We start from the raw sequence: 19,212 nt of genomic DNA on the forward strand, positions 1-19,212 counted from the left end.
ATAGGTAAAAAAACAGCAATTCTGGGCTGGGCCTCCGGTTAATAGGTTAGTCCCAAAAATAATATAAAAGTGTATAATAAAGCCCAATAATGTCCAAAACAGAATATAATATAGCATGGAACAATCAAAAATTATAGATACGTTGGAGACGTATGAAGCATCCCCAAGCTTAATTCCTGCTTGTCCTCGAGTAGGTAAATGATAAAAACGGAATTTTTGATGTGGAATGCTACTTGGCATAATTTCAATGTAATTCTCTTTATGGTGGCATGAATATTCAGATCCGAATGATTCAAGACAAATGTTTAATATTGACATAGAAATAATAATACTTCAAGCATACTAACTAAGCAATTATGTCTCTTCAAAATAACATGGCCAAAGAAAGTTATCCCTACAAAATCATATAGTCTGGCTATGCTCCATCTTCACCACACAAAGTATTCAAATCATGCACAACCCCAATGACAAGCCAAGCAATTGTTTCATACTTTTAATGTTCTCAAACTTTTTCAATTTTCACGCAATACATGAGCGCGAGCCATGGACATAGCACTATAGGTGGAATAGAATGGTGGTTGTGGAGGAGACAAAAAGGGAGAAGATAGTCTCACATCAACTAGGCGTATCAACGGGTTATGGATATGCCCATCAATAGATATCAATGTGAGTTAGTAAGGATTGCCATGCAACGGATGCACTAGAGCTATAAATATATGAAAGCTCAACAAAAAGAAACTAAGTGGGTGTGCATCCAACTTGCTTGCTCACGAAGACCTAGGGCATTTTGAGGAAGCCCATCGTTGGAATATATGAGTCAAGTTCTATAATGAAAAATTCTCACTAGTATATGAAAGTGATAACATAGGAGACTCTCTATCATGAAGATCATGGTGCTACTTTGAAGCACAAGTGTGGAAAAAGGATAGTAGTATTGCCCCTTTATATATATTTTTTATTTTTTTTGGGCCTTCTTTTTTTTCTTTGGCCTTTTTTTGGGACAATACTCTATGAATGATGATCATCACACTTTTATTTATTTACAACTCAATGATTACAACTCGATACAAGAACAAAGTATGACACTATATGAATGCCTCCAGCGGTGTACCAGGATAGCAATGATGCATGCATGACTTATATGAAAGAATTATGAACGGTGGCTTTGCCACTACTAAAATGTCAACTACATGATCATGCAAAGCAATATGACAATGATGGAGTGTGTCATGATAATCGGAACGGTGGAAAATTGCATGGCAATATATCTCAGAATGGCTATGGAAATGCCATGATAGGTAGGTATGGTGGCTGTTTTGAGGAAGGTATATGGTGGGTGTATGATACCGGCGAAAGGTGCGCGGTATTAGAGAGGCTAGCAATGGTGGAAGGGTGAGAGTGCGTATAATCCATGGACTCAACATTAGTCATAAAGAACTCACATAATTATTGTAAAAATCTATTAGTTATCGAAGAAAAGTACTACGCGCATGCTCCTAGGAGGATAGATTGGTAGGAAAAGACCATCACTCGTCCCCGACCGCCACTCATAAGGAGGACAATCAATAAATACATCATGCTCCGACTTCTTAACATAACGGTTCACCATACATGCATGCTACGGGAATCACAAACTTCAACACAAGCATTTCTCAAATTCACAATTACTCAACTAGCACGACTCTAATATCACCATCTCCATATCTCAAAACAATTATCAAGTTTCAAACTTCTCATAGTATTCAACACACTCATAAGAAATTTTTATTTATTTAATCTTGAATGCCTCAAATAATTAAAGCAAATTACCATGCTGTTTTGTAGGACTCTTAAAATAATCTAAGTGAAGCATGAGAGAACAATGGTTTCTATAAAACAAATCCACCGACGTGCTCTAAAAGATATAAGTGAAGCACTAGAGCAAAAACTATATAACTCAAAAGATATAAGTGAAGCACATAGAATATTCTAATAATTTCCGAATCATGTGTGTCTCTCTTAAAAAGGTGTGTGCAGAAAGTATGATTGTGGAAAACTAACAAATAAAGACTCAAATAATACAAGACGCTCCAAACAAAACACATGTCATGTGGTAAATAAAAATATAGCTCCAAGTAAAGTTACCGATAGAAGTAGACGAAAGAGGGGATGCCTTACGGGGCATCCCCAAGCTTTGGCTTCTAGGTGTCCTTAGATTATCTTGGGGGTGCCATATGTATCCCCAAGCTTAGGCTCTTGCCACTCCTTGTTCCATAATCCATCAAATCTTTACCCAAAACTTGAAAACTTCACAACACAAAACTTAAAGTAGAAAGTCTCGTGAGCTCCGTTAGCGAAAGAAAACAAAACACCACTTCAAGGTACTGTAATGAACTCATTCTTTATTTATATTGGTGTTAAACTTACTTTATTCCAACTTCTCTATGGTTTATAAACTATTTTACTAGCCATAGATTCATCAAAATAAGCAAACAACACACGAAAAATAGAATCTGTCAAAAACAGAACAGTCTGTAGTAATCTGTAGCTAACGCAAGATCTGTAACCCCAAAAATTCTAAAATAAATTTCTGGACGTGAGGAATTTATATATTAATCATCTGCAAAAATAATTAACTAAATAGCACTTACCAAATAAAAATGGCAGCAATTCTCGTGAGCGCTAAAGTTTCTGTTTTTTTACAGCAAGATTAACAAGACTTTCCCCAAGTCTTCCCAACGGTTCTACTTGGCACAAACACTAATTAAACACAAAAAACAAAACCAAAAAAGAGGCTAGATAAATTATTTATTACTAAACAGGAGTAAAAAGCAAGGAATAAAGATAAAATTGGGTTGCCTCCCAACAAGCGCTATCGTTTAACGCCCCTAACTAGGCATAAAAAGCAAGGATAGATCTAGGTGTTGCCATATTTGATAGGCAATCCATAAGTGGCTCTCATAATAGATTCGTAAGGTAATTTAATTTTCTTTCTAGAAAAGTGTTCCATGCCTTTCCTTAACGGAAATTACAATCTAATATTCTCTTCCTTCATATTAATAATTGCACCAATCGTTCTAAGGAAAGGTCTACCAAGAATAATAGGACATGAAGGATTGCAATCTATGTCAAGAACAATAAAATCTACGGGCACATAATTCCTATTTGCAACAATAAGAACATCATTAATTCTTCCCATAGGTTTCTTAATAGTGGAATCCGCAAGGTGCAAGTTTAAAGAGCAATCATCAAAATCACGAAAACCTAACAAATCACACAAAGTCTTTGGAATCGTGGAAACACTAGCACCCAAATCACACAAAGCATAGCATTCATGATCTTTAATTTTAATTTTAATAGTTGGTTCCCACTCATCATAAAGTTTTCTAGGGATAGAAACTTCCAAGTCAAGTTTTTCTTCATAAGATTGCATCAAAGCATCAACGATATGTTTAGTAAAAACTTTATTTTTTTGAATATGGTAAAAGCTTTATTTTGACTATAAGCATGAGGATAATTTAGCACGGATTGCAACAAGGAAATACAATCTATCAAAGAGCAATTGTCATAATTAAATTCCTTGAAATCCAAAATAGTGGGTTCATCAATATTTAAAGTTTTGACTTCTTCAATCCCACTTTTAACAATTTTAGCATCAAGATCCAAAGACTCCGAATTTTTGGAACACCGTCTAGGTAAAGGTGGATCATATTCAATCTCATCATTATCAAGATTCATATTGCAAAATAAAGATTTAATAGGGGACACATCAATAACTTTTAGATCTTCATCTTTATCTTTCAAAAAAAAATTCGGCTTAGCGACCATCTTATTAACTAAGGTGGCTTGCTTATCCGAAACTTCATCTATTAACTTCTCAAGATAAGCAATCTGAGATTTCAAACCATCAAATTCTTTAGACATATCATCGAACTCTTTATTCATATAACTCATAAAACTTTTTTGTTCTTTAAGCTCATTTCTAAACAAACTATTATGCTCAAATTGTAAAACCATAAAACTCCTGACGTTGCTTTCGATCTCTTCAAACCTTTTAAGGTGAGGATCACCAAATCTAGGTAAAACCATCGTGACAAGCAAGCAATCAAACACACAAGCAAACGAGGAACGGGCAAAAAGAGGCCAATAGAGAAAGAGAGGGAGGATAGAGAGAGAGGGCGAATAAAATGGCAAGGGTGAAGTGGGGGAGAGGAAAACGAGAGGCAAATGGCAAATAATGTAATGCGGGAGATAAGGGTTGTGATGGGTACTTGGTATGTTGACTTTTGAGTAGACCTCCCCGACAACGGCGCCAGAAATCCTTCTTGCTACCTCTTGAGCACTTGCGTTGGTTTTCCCTTGAAGAGGAAAGGGTGATGCAGCAGAGTAGCGTAAGTATTTCCCTCAATTTTTGAGAACCAAGGTATCAATCCAGTAGGAGGCCACGCACGAGTCCCTCGTACCTACACAAACAAATAAATCCTCGCAACCAACGCGATAAGGGGTTGTCAATCCCTACACGGTCACTTACGAGAGTGAGATCTGATAGATATGATAAGATAATATTTTGGGGTATTTTTATGATAAAGATGCAAAGTAAAATAAAAGGCAAAGGAAATAACTAAGTATTGGAAGATTAATATGATGGAAGATAGACCCCGGGGCCATAGGTTTCACTAGTGGCTTCTCTCGAGAGCATAAGTATTCACGGCGGGTAAACAAATTACTGTTGAGCAATTGATAGAATTGAGCATAGTTATGAGAATATCTAGGTATGATCATGTATATAGGCATCACGTCCGAGACAAGTAGACCGACTCATGCCTGCATCTACTACTATTACTCCACACATCGACCGCTATCCAGCATGCATCTAGAGTATTAAGTTCAAGAGAACAGAGTAATGCTTTAAGCAAGATGACATGATGTAGAGGGATGAACTCATGCAATATGAAATAAACCCCATCTTGTTATCCTCGATGGCAACAATACAATACGTGCCTTGCTGCCCCTACTGTCACTGGGAAAGGACACCGCAAGACTGAACCCAAAGCTAAGCACTTCTCCCATTGCAAGAAAGATCAGTCTAGTAGGCCAAACCAAACTGGTAATTCGAAGAGACTTGCAAAGATAACCAATCATACATAAAAGAATTCAGAGAAGATTCAAATATTGTTCATAGATAAACTTGATCATAAACCCACAATTCATCGGTCTCAACAAACACACCGCAAAAGAAGATAACATCGAATAGATCTCCACAAGAGAGGGGGAGAACTTTGTATTGAGATCCAAAAAGAGAGAAGAAGCCATCTAGCTAATAACTATGGACCTGTAGGTCTGAGGTAAACTACTCACACTTCAGCGGAACGGTTATGGTGTTGATGTAGAAGCCCTCCGTGGTCGATGCCCCCTCCGGCGGAGCTCCGGAACAGGCCCCAAGATGGGATCTCGTGGATACAGAAAGTTACAGCGGTGGAATTAGGGTTTTGGCTCTGTATCTAGTAGTTTGGGGGTACGTAGGTATATATAGGAGGAAGGAGTACGTCGATGGAGCAACAGGGGGGGCACGAGGGTGGAGGGCGCGCCCAGGGGGGTAGGCGCGCCCCCTACCTCGTGGCCTCCTGGTTGATGTCTTGACGTAGGCTCCAAGTCCTCTGGATCATGTTCATTTCGAAAATCACGTTCCCGAAGGTTTCATTCTGTTTGGACTCTGTTTGATATTCTTTTTCTGCGAAACCCTAAAATAGGTAAAAAACAGCAATTCTGGGCTGGGCCTCCGGTTAATAGGTTAGTCTCAAAAATAATATAAAAGTGTATAATAAAGCCCAATAATGTCCAAAACAGAATATAATATAGCATGGAACAATCAAAAATTATAGATACGTTGGAGACGTATCAGCGTGCATGATCCCGACGGCGATGGTGGTGGTGGCAATGATGATGACGTACATTTTGTGTAGCTAGGGCTCAGAAACTATTTGATGGTCTGTATATTTTGGTGAGGTGGTATATACTAACCCCTCACGGTGACGGTGAACTTGCGGTGGTAGGACGACACCCTCTTTTGGATGTGGTGGTAGGTCAACACCAAGGTAGTGCTAGGAAGAACTTGCTATGTCGTATGATCATGCGTGCTTTACTTCTTCTCTTCTGCTCTATTGTTGTTTGTGTGCTACTTTGCTTGCTACTTGTGTGCTCCATTGATTTGCTGCTTCAACTCTTGCTCTTGTGCATTGCTAGGGCAAGTGGTATGCCGTGTTCATTGGTGAGGTTCCAGAGGTTTATAGTTCATGGGAAGAAGCCAATGCACAAGTGGCATCGTATAGCAGGAGCAACTATAGAGTGTTCAAGACTAAGCAGGCAGCAGAACAAGCTTACTTCGCCTGGGTGCGAAAGCACGGAGGCAGCGGTGTCGACAGTGCCAAGGTTGGAGCTGTCAAAGTGGAAGCTGCTAAGGTGGATCGTCAGTTCGGCCTAAAGCTGAAGAACTTCATCATCTTCGCCCAGTTCGTCACCATTGCTGTGTTGTAGCGTTCGTGTGCTAGGTGTGATCATTGTGGGTAAGCTCACCAACTAGGGTATAGGGTAAGCACAACATGTATGCCGTATGCAACCAAACGCCATGTTCATGTGCCGCTAGGGCCAATGCAGCCAACTAAACAAAGTGCACTTGCGTATTACCTAATGCAGGGACTAGGGATGCAGGCAACCAATCAAGTTGCATATGGCGTATTAGGCCTGTTTTTACTCAACCAGACTGGGTTGAGAAGTGCATGCGATGCAGGAACTGTTGACAACGGCAACCAAACACGCCCTAACAGTTTGATATGAGAAACTGAAAAGAGAGCACTACAGAGCATGGTGGTATCCAATAATAGAGAAATAAAAAGGGCCTCAATGGATACATATTTCCGAGACCAGGCAGCGCCGTACCAATCCTTCACCGACCGCCTGCCCTTGGCTCAAAAGAACACTCGAGTGCAAATTATGCAAGGAAGCAACTTAGCCTGTACTCCTATCTCCTACTCTCTTTGACCAGCAAACAGAAGATGCTTTGATCCTAGTCTACTACAGCATGATGGAGCATGCACGACGTAGTCTGACTAAGGACAGATTACCTGCAATTATTGAAGGTTCTCCCTCCTGATTGGTCTGTATGGCCACACACTCCTGCAGTTGCACATGGGACATACCCGAAATGCTAGTGGATAATACATTTCGTCAACATCCAATAAATGTCAACACATTATTCTGATTATTGTGAATCAAGGCACACACAGTTAAATGTATGATTGTGAGTAACAATGGTTTCCTAGGAAAATACCTCAAAGAAATAACATGCTATGGATTGATTGAGAATAATCATGATTGCAGAGGACGTGTCGTCCTACGATTAATTTTTAAATCAGAACAAGAATCATAGGATTAAATTGCTCTCCTCATGATACCAAGCTAATGACGCAGTCCACACATATAAGTAGCACCAGTATGAGGCCTGTTTTTATCACAGATGTATGCATTTGTTTCTCACACTCATACCATATCATGGGTCGGGTGAAAAGTTTTTTTTTTTGGAACGAAGATGCTAGAAGCGTCCGGCTTTAAATTAATAAAGCCACCAGGCAGCATCCACATAAGGTTGAAAAGATTTTACCAGGACTTCATCCATATCAGGCTGCATAGCTTCGGTCGCATCAGTAGATATGTCGTCGATATCGATAGTTTTTATCTATCGGTTCGTCGGTTCATCCCTTCTGGATCCAACTGTCCTACTTCCTTGCCATTGCTATACTTGGTTCAGTCTTCTTGATGCCGCTGAAACCAAGCAGTCCTGAGTTCAGCCCTGCTTTTTAAATGTAATCGTTCGTTGAAATGTAACGTAACAAAAAAGCTACGCTGCTCATACAGTACCATGTAACCTAACCTTCCTGAGTGTTGCTATGAACAACAGCAACTTGATTGAGGACTGGTATACCAAGTACTGTGGGATGCAAGTGCAACCTTCCACAGCTGCACTTATCAGCGCCATCATAGAATAAACTGAAGAATGAGATTTTTCACTCAGCATGATCACCAATCCAACTTCAGAACAATTTCCTGAGAACATGTGCAGTACCTGCAGGATCTGCGTCCAAGAAGAAAAAATTAACAGAAAACTTGGCAGAGGGAGGCTCAAGTCGTAATGTCGTGAAATAGTCGAATAAACATGTGCAACCATCTCAAGCAACTTACTAAACCAACACCCAAAACCACCATCACAGTTTGATACAAGAAACTGAAAGCAGAGCACTACAGAGCGTGGTGATATCCAAAATAGAGAAATAAAAAGGGCCTCAATGGATACATTTTCTGAGACCTGGCAGCGGCGAATTGAAGGCGGACACGCATGTGCACCGTACGAATCACTCACCGGCCGGCTGCCCTGAGCTCAACTGAAAGAACACCCTAGTGCAAATTATGCAAAGCAGCAACTTGGCATGTATCCTTCTACTATATCCTACACTCTTTGACCAAGCAAATGGAAGATGCTTTGATCCTAGTCTGCTACACCATGAAGTTGCTAACATGGGGCATGCACGACGTAGTCTGACTACGGACAGACTACCTGCAATTATTGAAGGTTCTTCCTCCTGATTGGTCTGTATGGCCACACACTCCTGCAGTTGCACATGGGACATACTCGAAATGCTAGTGGATATTACGCTTCGTCAACCTCCAATAAACAAGAATGCATTATTGTGAATGAAGGCACACATAATTAAGTGTATGATTGTGAGTGACAATGTTTATCTTGGAAAAGACCTCAAAGAAATAATATAGTATTGATTGATTGAGAATAAAATGATTGTAGTGGGCTTGCCGACCTATGATTATTATTTAAACCAGAACTAGAATCTTAGGACTAGATTGAGCTGCTCATGGTACCAAGCCAATGATGCACTGCACACATATAAGTAGCACCAGTATGAGACCTATCTTGTCACAGACATATGCATTTGTTTCTCACACTCGTACATAGCACCATGGATCGGGTGAAAAGATTTTACCAGGATTTCATCCATATCAAGCTGCATAGCTTCAGCCGTATCAGTAGATATGTCGTTGATTCGATAGTTTTCATCTATCGATTCGTCGCATTGCATGTTCATCCATTCTGGATCCAACTGTCCTACTTCCTTGCCATTGCTATACTTGGTTCAGTCCTCTTGATATCGCTGAAACCAAGCAATCCTGAGTTCAGCCCTCCTTATATTGACATGTTGTACTTGTCAACCTCTGCTCTAACAGTTTCTGGCCTCAGCACCGTCAAGATGGAGGACCTCTCGAGCTCTCAGATTGTGGTCCTAACACTGCTCATGCTTGTAGGAGGGGAGATCTTTGTTTCACTCTTAGGCCTCATGCTTAGAGTGAACCATCAAGACATGCAAGATCTTCCGAGCGTGAAGATCAGCTCAGTTCCGGTCGAGCTTGAAGTGCTAGACTTGGCCAACAGCATGGCACTATGTGATGAGTCGCAGCTTGAAGACGCTTCTCATGCAATTCCACCAAAGAAATGTACAGAGTTGAAGAGGAGTAGGTCTGTCAAGTGCTTAGGATATGTGGTCTTTGGGTACTTCGCCGTGATCCATGTCTTGGGTTTTGTGCTGGTTTTTCTGTATATAACTCATGTGCCAACTGCAAGTGCCCCACTGAACAAGAAAGGGATCAACATCGTGCTCTTCTCACTATCAGTCACCGTCGCCTCCTGTGCGAATGCAGGACTCGTGCCCACAAATGAGAACATGGTCATCTTCTCAAAGAATTCAGGCCTCTTGTTGCTGCTCAGTGGCCAGATGCTCGCAGGCAACACATTATTCCCTCTCTTCCTGAGGCTACTGGTATGGTTCCTGGGGAAGCTCACAAAGGTGAAGGAGCTGAGGCTCATGACCAAGAACCCCGAGGAAGTGCATTTTGCTAATTTGCTTCCTAGGTTGCCGACTGTGTTTCTCTCCTCGACGGTCATCGGCATTGTAGCAGCTGGGGTCACGCTGTTTTGCTCTGTTGACTGGAACTCTTCAGTGTTTGATGGGCTCGGCTCTTATCAGAAGACAGTCAATGCATTCTTCATGGTGGTGAATGCGAGGCACTCTGGGGAGAATTCCATTGACTGCTCGCTCATGTCCCCTGCCATTGTAGTATTATTCATCGGCATGATGTAAGTTCATTACTGCATGGCACTTCATTTAATTTGATGTTTCATTTCGAATCATTTGATAAGTAGGTACAACTTACTGGCTTTGGAATCTCAAATTCATGTGCGGTAATTTACTTCTTGGTCTCAGGTATTTGCCATCATCAGCAACATTTGCACCACCCAGTGGAGACACTAAAACCACCAATGAGAACACGAAAGGGAAAGGCAAGAGAGGGTCGTTGGTGCAGAATTTGGCATTCTCACCGCTCGGGTGTAACATCATCTTTGTGATAGTTGCCTGCATCACTGAAAGGAGAAGGCTCAGAAGCGATCCACTCAACTTCTCCACCTTGAACATGATATTTGAGGTCATCAGGTGTGTTATTCTTTCATGTGATAAAAAAAAACCTTACATCACTCTCCCTAACTAAAGATGGAGAAAAGTTAGCAAGGCAACGGTACCGTAGACTAGACATAAATGGCAATTGCAGCATAACATAAGAATGAAGTTAATTCATAAACAGAGCACTTTGTGTCTGCAAGAGCTAAACACGGCACTAAACTAACTTAGATGGCAAAATCTAACTCGTGAATGCATTTCAGTAATAAGGAAATTAATTTTGTATGCTTTGTTTTGCAGTGCATACGGCAACGTTGGGCTATCCACTGGTTACAGTTGTTCTAGGCTGCATCAGCTGCACCCAGAGATCATCTGCCAGGACATGCCATACAGCTTTTCTGGATGGTGGAGTGACGGAGGAAAGTTTCTGCTAGTCTTGGTCATGCTCTATGGAAGGCTTAAGGTGTTCGCGGTGTCCACGGGTAAATCCTGGAAAGTATGATACAGTTGGCCAAGACTAATTGCAAAGGCAAGTGTGCCAAACTGGTATAACTGTCGCGTACTTGCAAGATGAATCAGGTTTCTAGCTGGATCAATGGATGAAAAAAAATATGTTGGTGGATGTTGGGCATGCAATGGAAATTATCTATCAACGTGTGGCATCTTGACGTGTGTTCCGTAGAGTTGCAGCGGAAAGACAATTGAATTCTTATTCTTATTGTTAGGGCAGGGTTAGTATTACACTATTACTTCACACAATTTACAATATAGAAAAAACTTGTGGGCCTTGACACCCTATTTATAAGCACAGCTAATGTTGCTCTATCATTGTAGTACATACTACACAGAAGTTCCGGGAGAAACTAGAAAAAAGTTACTTAATTATCGAAACTCAAAGCCTGAAGTTTGAATTAAAATAATGAGCAATACCTTGGTATATTTTGTTGAGATCTTCAAAAGGTGTTCCACAATTCTAGTCAACAGGCAGAGCAAGCATGAAGATCCAGCTAACACGTCTGAGTTTTGCACTAACGCATAATTGCTTCGGGACGTGAACATGTGATGATCAATTCATGCGAAGAAATAATTGTACACGCAGATCACGGAAGGCCACCAGGGAAGGCAAAGTCATAGCGAACACACAAATCATGCAAAGCGATAGAGCCATTCAGTTGCGGGTTATTGAGTTCACTGAACCTTGTCTGGTGTCTTCTTCCAAAGTAACTACTCGTTAGCATCTTCATATCAATAACAATAACAGGTTTACCTCGATTTTCAGTGAGCAATGACTTTCCATCCGAAAAAATATCATTTGAGTATGTCGGCCCTATTAGAAGTCCCAGTCGTATCCGCAAGAATAGCCTTTGGACTCATCTTACCTCTTCAGCTCAGGATCAATCAAGACGTAACAACGGCATGCCTCATTTATGATGTACCATGGCTAGCAAGCAACAGACTAGAAAGTGACTAACTGAGGGAAGTTTCCTGTCCACTGGTGGCCTATGCATGCCCCTTGAAGCATGGCATTAGAACACTTCCTGGCCATGAGTTCGGTCACAGCTAAACATGCAGCGTGTCATCATCTTATTTTATAGCACCACAATCGCTTTTCTGACCATCACTGCTGGGCATCTTCAAGGGAAGAACCAACTGCAGAGTTCCATAATCATCTTCTGCACATTCTTGTTTGCATTGTGAAATTCTTTTTTTTTTCTGCATTGTGAAATTCAGAGATGCTCTTATATCGATTTAAATATTAAATAAAAGTTTGGCATAACTTTTTGGAAACTCCACTACCAGTAGCACTTACTAGATGTTGTGCCATTATTTCTCTACATATATGTAAGTAACACTTTCACTTGTCTACTCTGGTGACCTGGTCGAGGTTGCTCTTGGCGGGATGGCAGTTGGCAATTTGTCTTCGTCTGGAAGCAAAGCCTTCACTTGGCTAATCTGGTGACGTGGTCATGGTTACCCGAAAAATGACAATTGGCAAATGGTGAGAGAAAATTTTAGTACACATGCAAACTGTTCTTTCTATGCTGCTTTACCGTGCATTTGAGCATGTTGGTGCATGCTCCTAAGACATAACATTAAATTCTGAAATGTATCTTTTTCTGAAGATTAAAATTTAAGAACTGATGATATACTCCAATACTCCATTGGTAAAATTTCACTTGTAAATGCCAGGCACATACACTATAAAGAGCTCGAACCACTCCATTTAACTCCAATGCCTAGCCAGCTGCATATCATCAGCTCATCTGTGTTTATTTTTCAGTCCATTGCTTTCGATCTTAGCTTGCTTTTGATTTACTTGTCCTAATTTTTTTTCATCGACGTACTTGGTTTTGTTTCCTTGATGGCTTTGAACAAAGGTTAGTTGATTATGGAATCGAAGCCTAAAGTCTGCATGGAAATAATGAACAATACCTCGGTATATTTTGTTGAGGCGCTATCCAGTCTGAGTACCGCACAAATGATTCACTTGAAGAAATAATTGTACAAACAGAACACGAAAGGCCATCATATAAGCCAAAGTCACAACAAACGCCAAATCATGCAAAGGGGTAAGCTATTGAGTTCAGTGAACCTTCTCTGGGGTCCTCTTCCAAAGTGAGGTGAATCCATTAGCATCTTCAGTCAGTAACATTTACAGGTTTTACCTCAAGATGCCAATCAAGCAACACTCTCCATTTGAGCACCAATTTGAGTAGAGAAATCCTAGCCGCATGCACTAAAATAACCTCGGGACTCATCTTACCTCCTCAGCTTAGGACCAATCAAGATGTAACTGTATCCTGGATTTGTGATGTACCATGGTCAGCAGGGAACTGACTACAAAGGGACTAACTGAGAAAGGTTCTTGTCCACTTGTGTCTGTACATTTCCCTTGAAGCATGGCATAGAATACTTCCTAGCCATGAGTTCCATTACAGCTAAACATGCTCTATGTCCTTGTAGCATAGCAGCTGCAATCGCTTTCTGACTCATTATTGCTGGACATCTTCAAGGAAAGAGCCAAAGGCAAAGTACCAAAATCGCTCTATGCACATTCTTGTTTGCACTTTACAACGCGAAATTCAGAGGTGCTCTTACATCCATCCAAAAAAAGTTTAGCATAGCTTCCAGGAAATTCCACAACCAGAACATACGAGCTGTTACACCACCCGATCAAGGTTGCCTTAGTGGCATGGCAATTGGCAAATTGCCTTCTATGTAAACAACACTTTCACTTGCCTACTCTGGTGAGCTGGTCATGGTTGCCGTTAGAAAGATGACAATTGGCAAATGGTGGGACAAAAATTTACCACGCATTCAAACTGTTCTTTTTCTAAGCTCGATCTGCACGCCCGCATGCATAGCATTAAGTTCTGAAAGGTATCTTTTTTTCCAAAGGAAAATATGGAAGGCATCTCAAACCGCATTGTCCATGTCTGCTTGTCCACTAACTTTGACCGGGCTGTATATATACTTCCATTGCTCACTTGTACTTATAGTTGCCTGCTGAATCAAGGCACATACATCAAAGATATAGAGGCACACTGCCATCTATCTAACTCCAATGCCTGTCCGGCTGCATACTTTTCTTAGTTCGGCAAGGCATATCAGCAATTCATCTGTGTTCATTTTTCAGTTCATTGCTTTCCATCTTAGCCCACTTTTGATTCACTTGTCCTATTTTGTTGTCATTGATGTACTTGGCTTTGCTGCCTTGATGGCCCTGAAGCCAAGCAACCCTAACTACAGTCCTCGCTATGTCGATATATTTTTCCTTTCGACATCTGCAGTCACAGTTACAGGATTAGCTACCATCAAAATGGAGGATCTTTCTACCTCTCAAGTAGTTATCCTAACTCTCTTGATGTTGTTAGGAAGTGAGATGTTTGTTTCCCTGCTTGGCCATATTCATGAGTTGAGCAAGCAAAACAAGCATGACCCTGAAGATAGTAGAGTTACATCGGTTACCGTGCAAGATGAGTCGCAGATAGAAGAGGCAATCCCGGCAACACCATCAATTAATACCACTAGCCTCAAGAAGAGTTGCCGCAAATACATAGGATTTGTGCTGTTGGCATACATGGTCTTGATTCTTCTTGTAGGTTCTCTATTGGTGTTCTTGTACGTAGCACATGTTTCAACTGCAAGAGATGTGCTAACAAGGAAAAGTATCAATACCATGCTCTTCTCGATATCAGTCACCGTCTCTTCTTTCACCAACGGAGGGCTGATTCCGACGAACGAGAGCATGGCGGTTTTTTCCTCAAACCAGGGCCTCCTCCTGCTACTCACTGGCCAGATTCTTGCAGGCAACACCCTGCTTCCTGTGTTTCTGAGGCTGATGATATGGGCACTGAGAGGACTAAGAATAACCAGAGCTAAACCTGAAGAGTTGGAGTTCATGATGAACAACACAAAGGCCTTGGGTTCTAACCACTTGCTGCCTAACAAGCAGACAGTATTCCTTGCAGCATCGGTCGCTGCTCTCATAGCCGTGGCCGTCACGTTTTTCTGCTGCTTGAACTGGGAATCCGCAGTGTTTGCGGGGCTGACCCCCAATCAGAAGATCACCAACGCATTGTTCATGGCGGTGAACACAAGGCAGGCAGGGGAGAATTCCATTGACTGCTCCCTCGTCGCTCCTGCGGTTTTAATACTATTCATCGCCATGATGTAAGTTCCGCGCAGTCAAAGTTCTTGTTGGCAGGCAAACAACCACAAGAACAATCAACAAGTATCTGTGCATTTTCAGGTGCATCCCGGCCTCGACATCATTTCTCTCACTGCATGAAGGTGCCGAGAGGGGCATCACAGAACACAAGGATGGGGCAAACAAGAGAAGAATGTCGCTGAATAAAATGCTGTTTTCACCACTAGCCTGCACCGCAGTGCTGATAATGCTGGCCTGCATCACCGAGAGGAGATCGCTCTCCGCCGACCCCCTCAATTTCTCCACATTCAACATGATCTTCGAGGTCATAAGGTAACTAGCCGAACATATGAAAATCTTCTGAAACTTTAGTGCTCTCATAATTCTTCAGGAACTGCTTGTGTTGTGACTGAATCGATTTCCACGCGTGCGTGCAGCGCGTACAGGAACGTAGGACTGTCCACCGGTTACAGCTGCGCGAGGCTGCCGCACGCGGAGAAGCAGAGCGTCTGCCAGGACATGCCCTACAGCTTCTCCGGGTGGTGGAGCGACCAGGGGAAGGTGGTTCTTGTCCTGGTGATGCTCTACGGGAGGCTCAAATGCTTCCACAGGCAGAGGAGCTAGTCCGTTGCGCCAACGCCATCGGATTGCCCGGCCATTTTTCCTCGTTGTGCTCTTCAATCCTGGTGTAAATTCGCAAGAAATTGGTCCTGAATAATGCTTCTGTATGTGCAATTATGTATGCTTCTGTAGTCTGTACACAAAATACAAAAGCCACAAATACAGGCGCTTACAGTTACAGGGTGGTGGAGGTTACCGAGCGGCGGGCTACCTCCGAGCTCGAGGCCGTGTAACATCGCTGCCGGTGCCCCGCAACACGCCGGAGCTCTCCCTTCGCCTCCCGCAGCGGGCATGCTCCCAGCGAACGGCTCGAGGTGGCTCCCGTCGCCGGCCACGGCTGAGAATGCCACCGGGGCTTGTCGCCGCAGCCCACGTGGTCCTCGGAGTCGGCGCCGTCTTCAGCGGCTGGGGGCGGAGGCTGGTGTGCCGGCCGGATCAGGACCATCGGCGTTGACTCCGGCGGCCATCTCTGCTGCGGCGGCCGTGTGTCCGGTTTGGGCCGCGACGGGCTTTCGAGATTTTAATTTGGGCTTTGAGTTTGGAGAAGCTTAGCCCGTTCGAATTGTTGTTGGACGAAATCGCAGAAAATCGAAGCGCGTTCCCAACAGCGCGTCTCAGGGCCCAACTCGGATTCAATCCCCATCGAGAATCCGGTTTACTACTCCTTTGCCGCCACACCACCGGTTCCAACCCTTTCTTGCCCCTCCCGCTTCCCGACCTCCGATCCGGCGAGCTCGCCTTCTTGCCCCAGGATCACGATCCGCGTCCTCTTGCTCCCTCCCGCTGCGTCTGATCTGTTGCTCTCGCGATTCCACGGCCGCGACCATGGGCGGCACCACGGTGCTCCCGCCGTCTCTGCCCCCGCGCCGTAGCGCCGCCGCCGCCGACCTTCACTCGTGCTCTTCCCGTGTGCGCGTGAACCCTGCCCTGATGGCGAACCCCGCCGCTGCCAAGAGGCCGAAGCGTCCCATGTCCGTGCGCGACGGATCGCAGCCGCAGCCGCCGGCGAAGCGCGTACGCGGAGTCTGCCCCGGCGGCGAGCTCCGCGTCGCGGTCGCCGCCGAGATCAACCTTCCGTGTCCCACCAGCGGCAAGGGTCCGAAAAGTCCCAAGAACCAGGTCGCCGAATCTCCGGCGAGCGCGACGCAACCGAAGCCGCCGATCAACATGCGCGAACTGATCGAGAATGCTCGCCTCGCCAAGGCTTGGGCTCGCCCTGCCGCCGCCGAAGAAGAGGCCAGCTGCCGGCGTGACATCGAGCGCAGCAGAGCAGAGGCCCGGCGGAAGGTGGAGCGGATGGTGGACACCGTGCAGTTCAACGACCCTTACATCGACCCCTCCGACGTGACCAAGTCCCCGCATGAGCTGCTGGAAGCAAGACAAGAAGCATGGCGTGCTCAAGCTCAGCTCATTGCGATGGCTCGTCGACGGGACATGGAGACGTACAAGTGATGCATGCGTAGCATATCCACGGACGTGTGCTCAAGTGAAGTGGTCCGAGGAGGAAGAGAAGAAGAAAGTTCTTCCGGCGTGCAGTCTGATACTCTAACTTAGCAGAGCAAAGCAGAGGAAGTACTCTGCAGTGGTGGTCTTACTTAGCCGAGCAAAGCAGAAAAGGCAGAGAAACAAATGAATAGATAAGTAGTAACAAGTTGTCAGCTATGTAGTCTGGTTGCAAGTGTCTAGGAGTATTGCACTGACATGTTTTCCAGTAGTGCGAGTGAGATTCTGAATTTTATCACTAATTATTTTTAGAATCATACCATTAATGAGTGTAATTTATGATCACAATTGATCCATTAAGGCAAGGGATTTGTTTTATGCAATAGCATTGGATCTGATTTGTGCAAGCATCTGCCACTCGATCTCTTCCTATGATTTCATCTGATGCATGTGTCCCTCCTGTTAAAAATATTTCCATGAATAAAAGCAGGCACACGATCCCTCCAAGAAGATTGCTTTTGTGCTTGAACTATTCCAAGTTACTATTTTTTGTTTTGTCAGGTGAAGAACATACGTATGCTGCCCAGAGGAAAGTTTACAAAAAAAATTGCAGAAAAACTTTCAATCTATTCATCTTCAATCATGACAGTACAACAAATACCACAAATAGTAAAAATTACATCTAGATCCATATACCACCTAACGACAAAAAAATACAACTTAACAATGCATAATTTATTTGTCGCAACAGGAAGGGAGGAAAAAGAACGTGTCATGAACTCCTGATGCACACATCATGCTATATTGTTTGCCAATAGCTCAAAGTGTACTTGTTGTCTGAATTTTTCAACTGCTGCAAATTTTCTTCAATTCAATTGGTGCCAATATCGGATAAATTTAAAGTCACAATGCAGAGAAAATAAATAGTTGACATGAATGACGTTTACTTCAATTAATTCACTTATCAATTTGCATACATCCACTGCTTGTTACATCAATTAATTCACACTGCAGAGGTCTATTCAAAATCAACTCAATTACAACAAAAAACGTTGACAACATTCACATGTGTTGTAGGTTGTCCTCTTCCTCCATACCTTCAACATCATCTACAGCTTCTTGGCTTCCTCTCGAAGAGAAACCAAGAGTGTGCATTTTGACATGCTGGGAAATGGAAAGATTAGCTCTGTTTTGTACTCCCTTCAGTTCTTTTTACTCTGCATATTAAAATTCTTTAAAGTCAAACTTCATAAAGTTTGGTCATATTTATATGAAAAAATATCAACATCTGCCATGCTAAAGTTATACAATATGAAATTTTAAGTCATGACACATCTATTGATATTGATTTCAGATTGTGAATGTTGGTACTTTTTTCTATAAAGTTGGTCAAATTTTACAAGGCTTGACTTCAGTCAAATCTTATATGCGAACTAAAAAGGACCGGAGGGAGTACATGTTTTTTCGATCCTGGGGTGATCGATTCTTTGTTTGCAACTTGTGTACTAATAAAGGGGTTGTATGTAAGTGCTTACCCTCGTCTTAGCATAGCTTGAAGAGTCAAGATGATGCAGACATCACGCATCGAGGCCGATCTTCAAGGCGCTCTGCATCTAACGTGGGGCGAAAGAAAAAAAAGATTACACTATTGTTTTTTTTTTCAGTTTGATATGCTTCACCGAACCAAAAGGAGCACGATTGTGCTCCGTCATGAAGCTTGTGCTTCACTGGGAAACATACTTTGCGCTCACGATGAATCATACCCTTGCCTCACCTGCCGGGGCACACATGTGTTTTGCGAAAAACACACATGTGCTCCACCGCGTAGCACATCTATGCTTCACTTTTTTTTTCTTTACCCAGTTGCTTCCTTGGAATGACCATGTTTCCGACTGCCATGCCTTCACCGAAGCCCCAAAGTAAACTTTTGTTACCACATTTCCAACTCCCACGGCAGTACTTGTCTAAATATTCCCCTTATTACACTAGAAACATGTATAC

The 19,212-nt window shown here is 42.9% G+C and overlaps 3 protein-coding genes and 1 long non-coding RNA gene across 4 annotated transcripts; 3 read left to right on the forward strand and 1 right to left on the reverse strand.

Moving 5' to 3' along the window:
• Positions 1–7,469: 7,469 nt before the first annotated feature.
• LOC123148634 (uncharacterized) lies at positions 7,470–13,303 on the reverse strand. The gene is made up of 6 exons (XR_006474020.1): positions 12,307–13,303; positions 11,427–12,209; positions 10,255–10,462; positions 9,030–10,146; positions 7,907–8,107; positions 7,470–7,825 (listed from the first exon to the last, which is right to left on the reverse strand). It is a non-coding gene; the product is annotated as an uncharacterized lncRNA (long non-coding RNA).
• Positions 8,889–11,173, forward strand: LOC123148631 (cation transporter HKT1). Its single transcript, XM_044568104.1, has 3 exons — positions 8,889–10,177; positions 10,305–10,532; positions 10,797–11,173. The coding sequence occupies exons 1-3, from the start codon at positions 8,973–8,975 to the stop codon at positions 10,996–10,998; spliced, it is 1,635 nt and encodes a 544-aa protein (XP_044424039.1). The 5' UTR covers positions 8,889–8,972; the 3' UTR covers positions 10,999–11,173.
• A 14-nt stretch (positions 13,304–13,317) lies between the features above and the next one.
• On the forward strand, positions 13,318–16,373 carry LOC123148632 (probable cation transporter HKT9). The gene is made up of 3 exons (XM_044568105.1): positions 13,318–15,170; positions 15,250–15,480; positions 15,585–16,373. The coding sequence occupies exons 1-3, from the start codon at positions 14,062–14,064 to the stop codon at positions 15,769–15,771; spliced, it is 1,527 nt and encodes a 508-aa protein (XP_044424040.1). The 5' UTR covers positions 13,318–14,061; the 3' UTR covers positions 15,772–16,373.
• Positions 16,374–16,477: 104 nt separating this feature from the next.
• Positions 16,478–17,381, forward strand: LOC123148633 (uncharacterized). The gene has a single exon (XM_044568106.1). It carries the CDS (start codon positions 16,594–16,596, stop codon positions 17,218–17,220), a length of 627 nt encoding a protein of 208 aa, XP_044424041.1. The 5' UTR covers positions 16,478–16,593; the 3' UTR covers positions 17,221–17,381.
• Positions 17,382–19,212: the final 1,831 nt, after the last annotated feature.

This window comes from Triticum aestivum, chromosome 7A (genome assembly GCF_018294505.1).
Source record: "Triticum aestivum cultivar Chinese Spring chromosome 7A, IWGSC CS RefSeq v2.1, whole genome shotgun sequence".
Classification (NCBI taxonomy): domain Eukaryota; kingdom Viridiplantae; phylum Streptophyta; class Magnoliopsida; order Poales; family Poaceae; genus Triticum; species Triticum aestivum.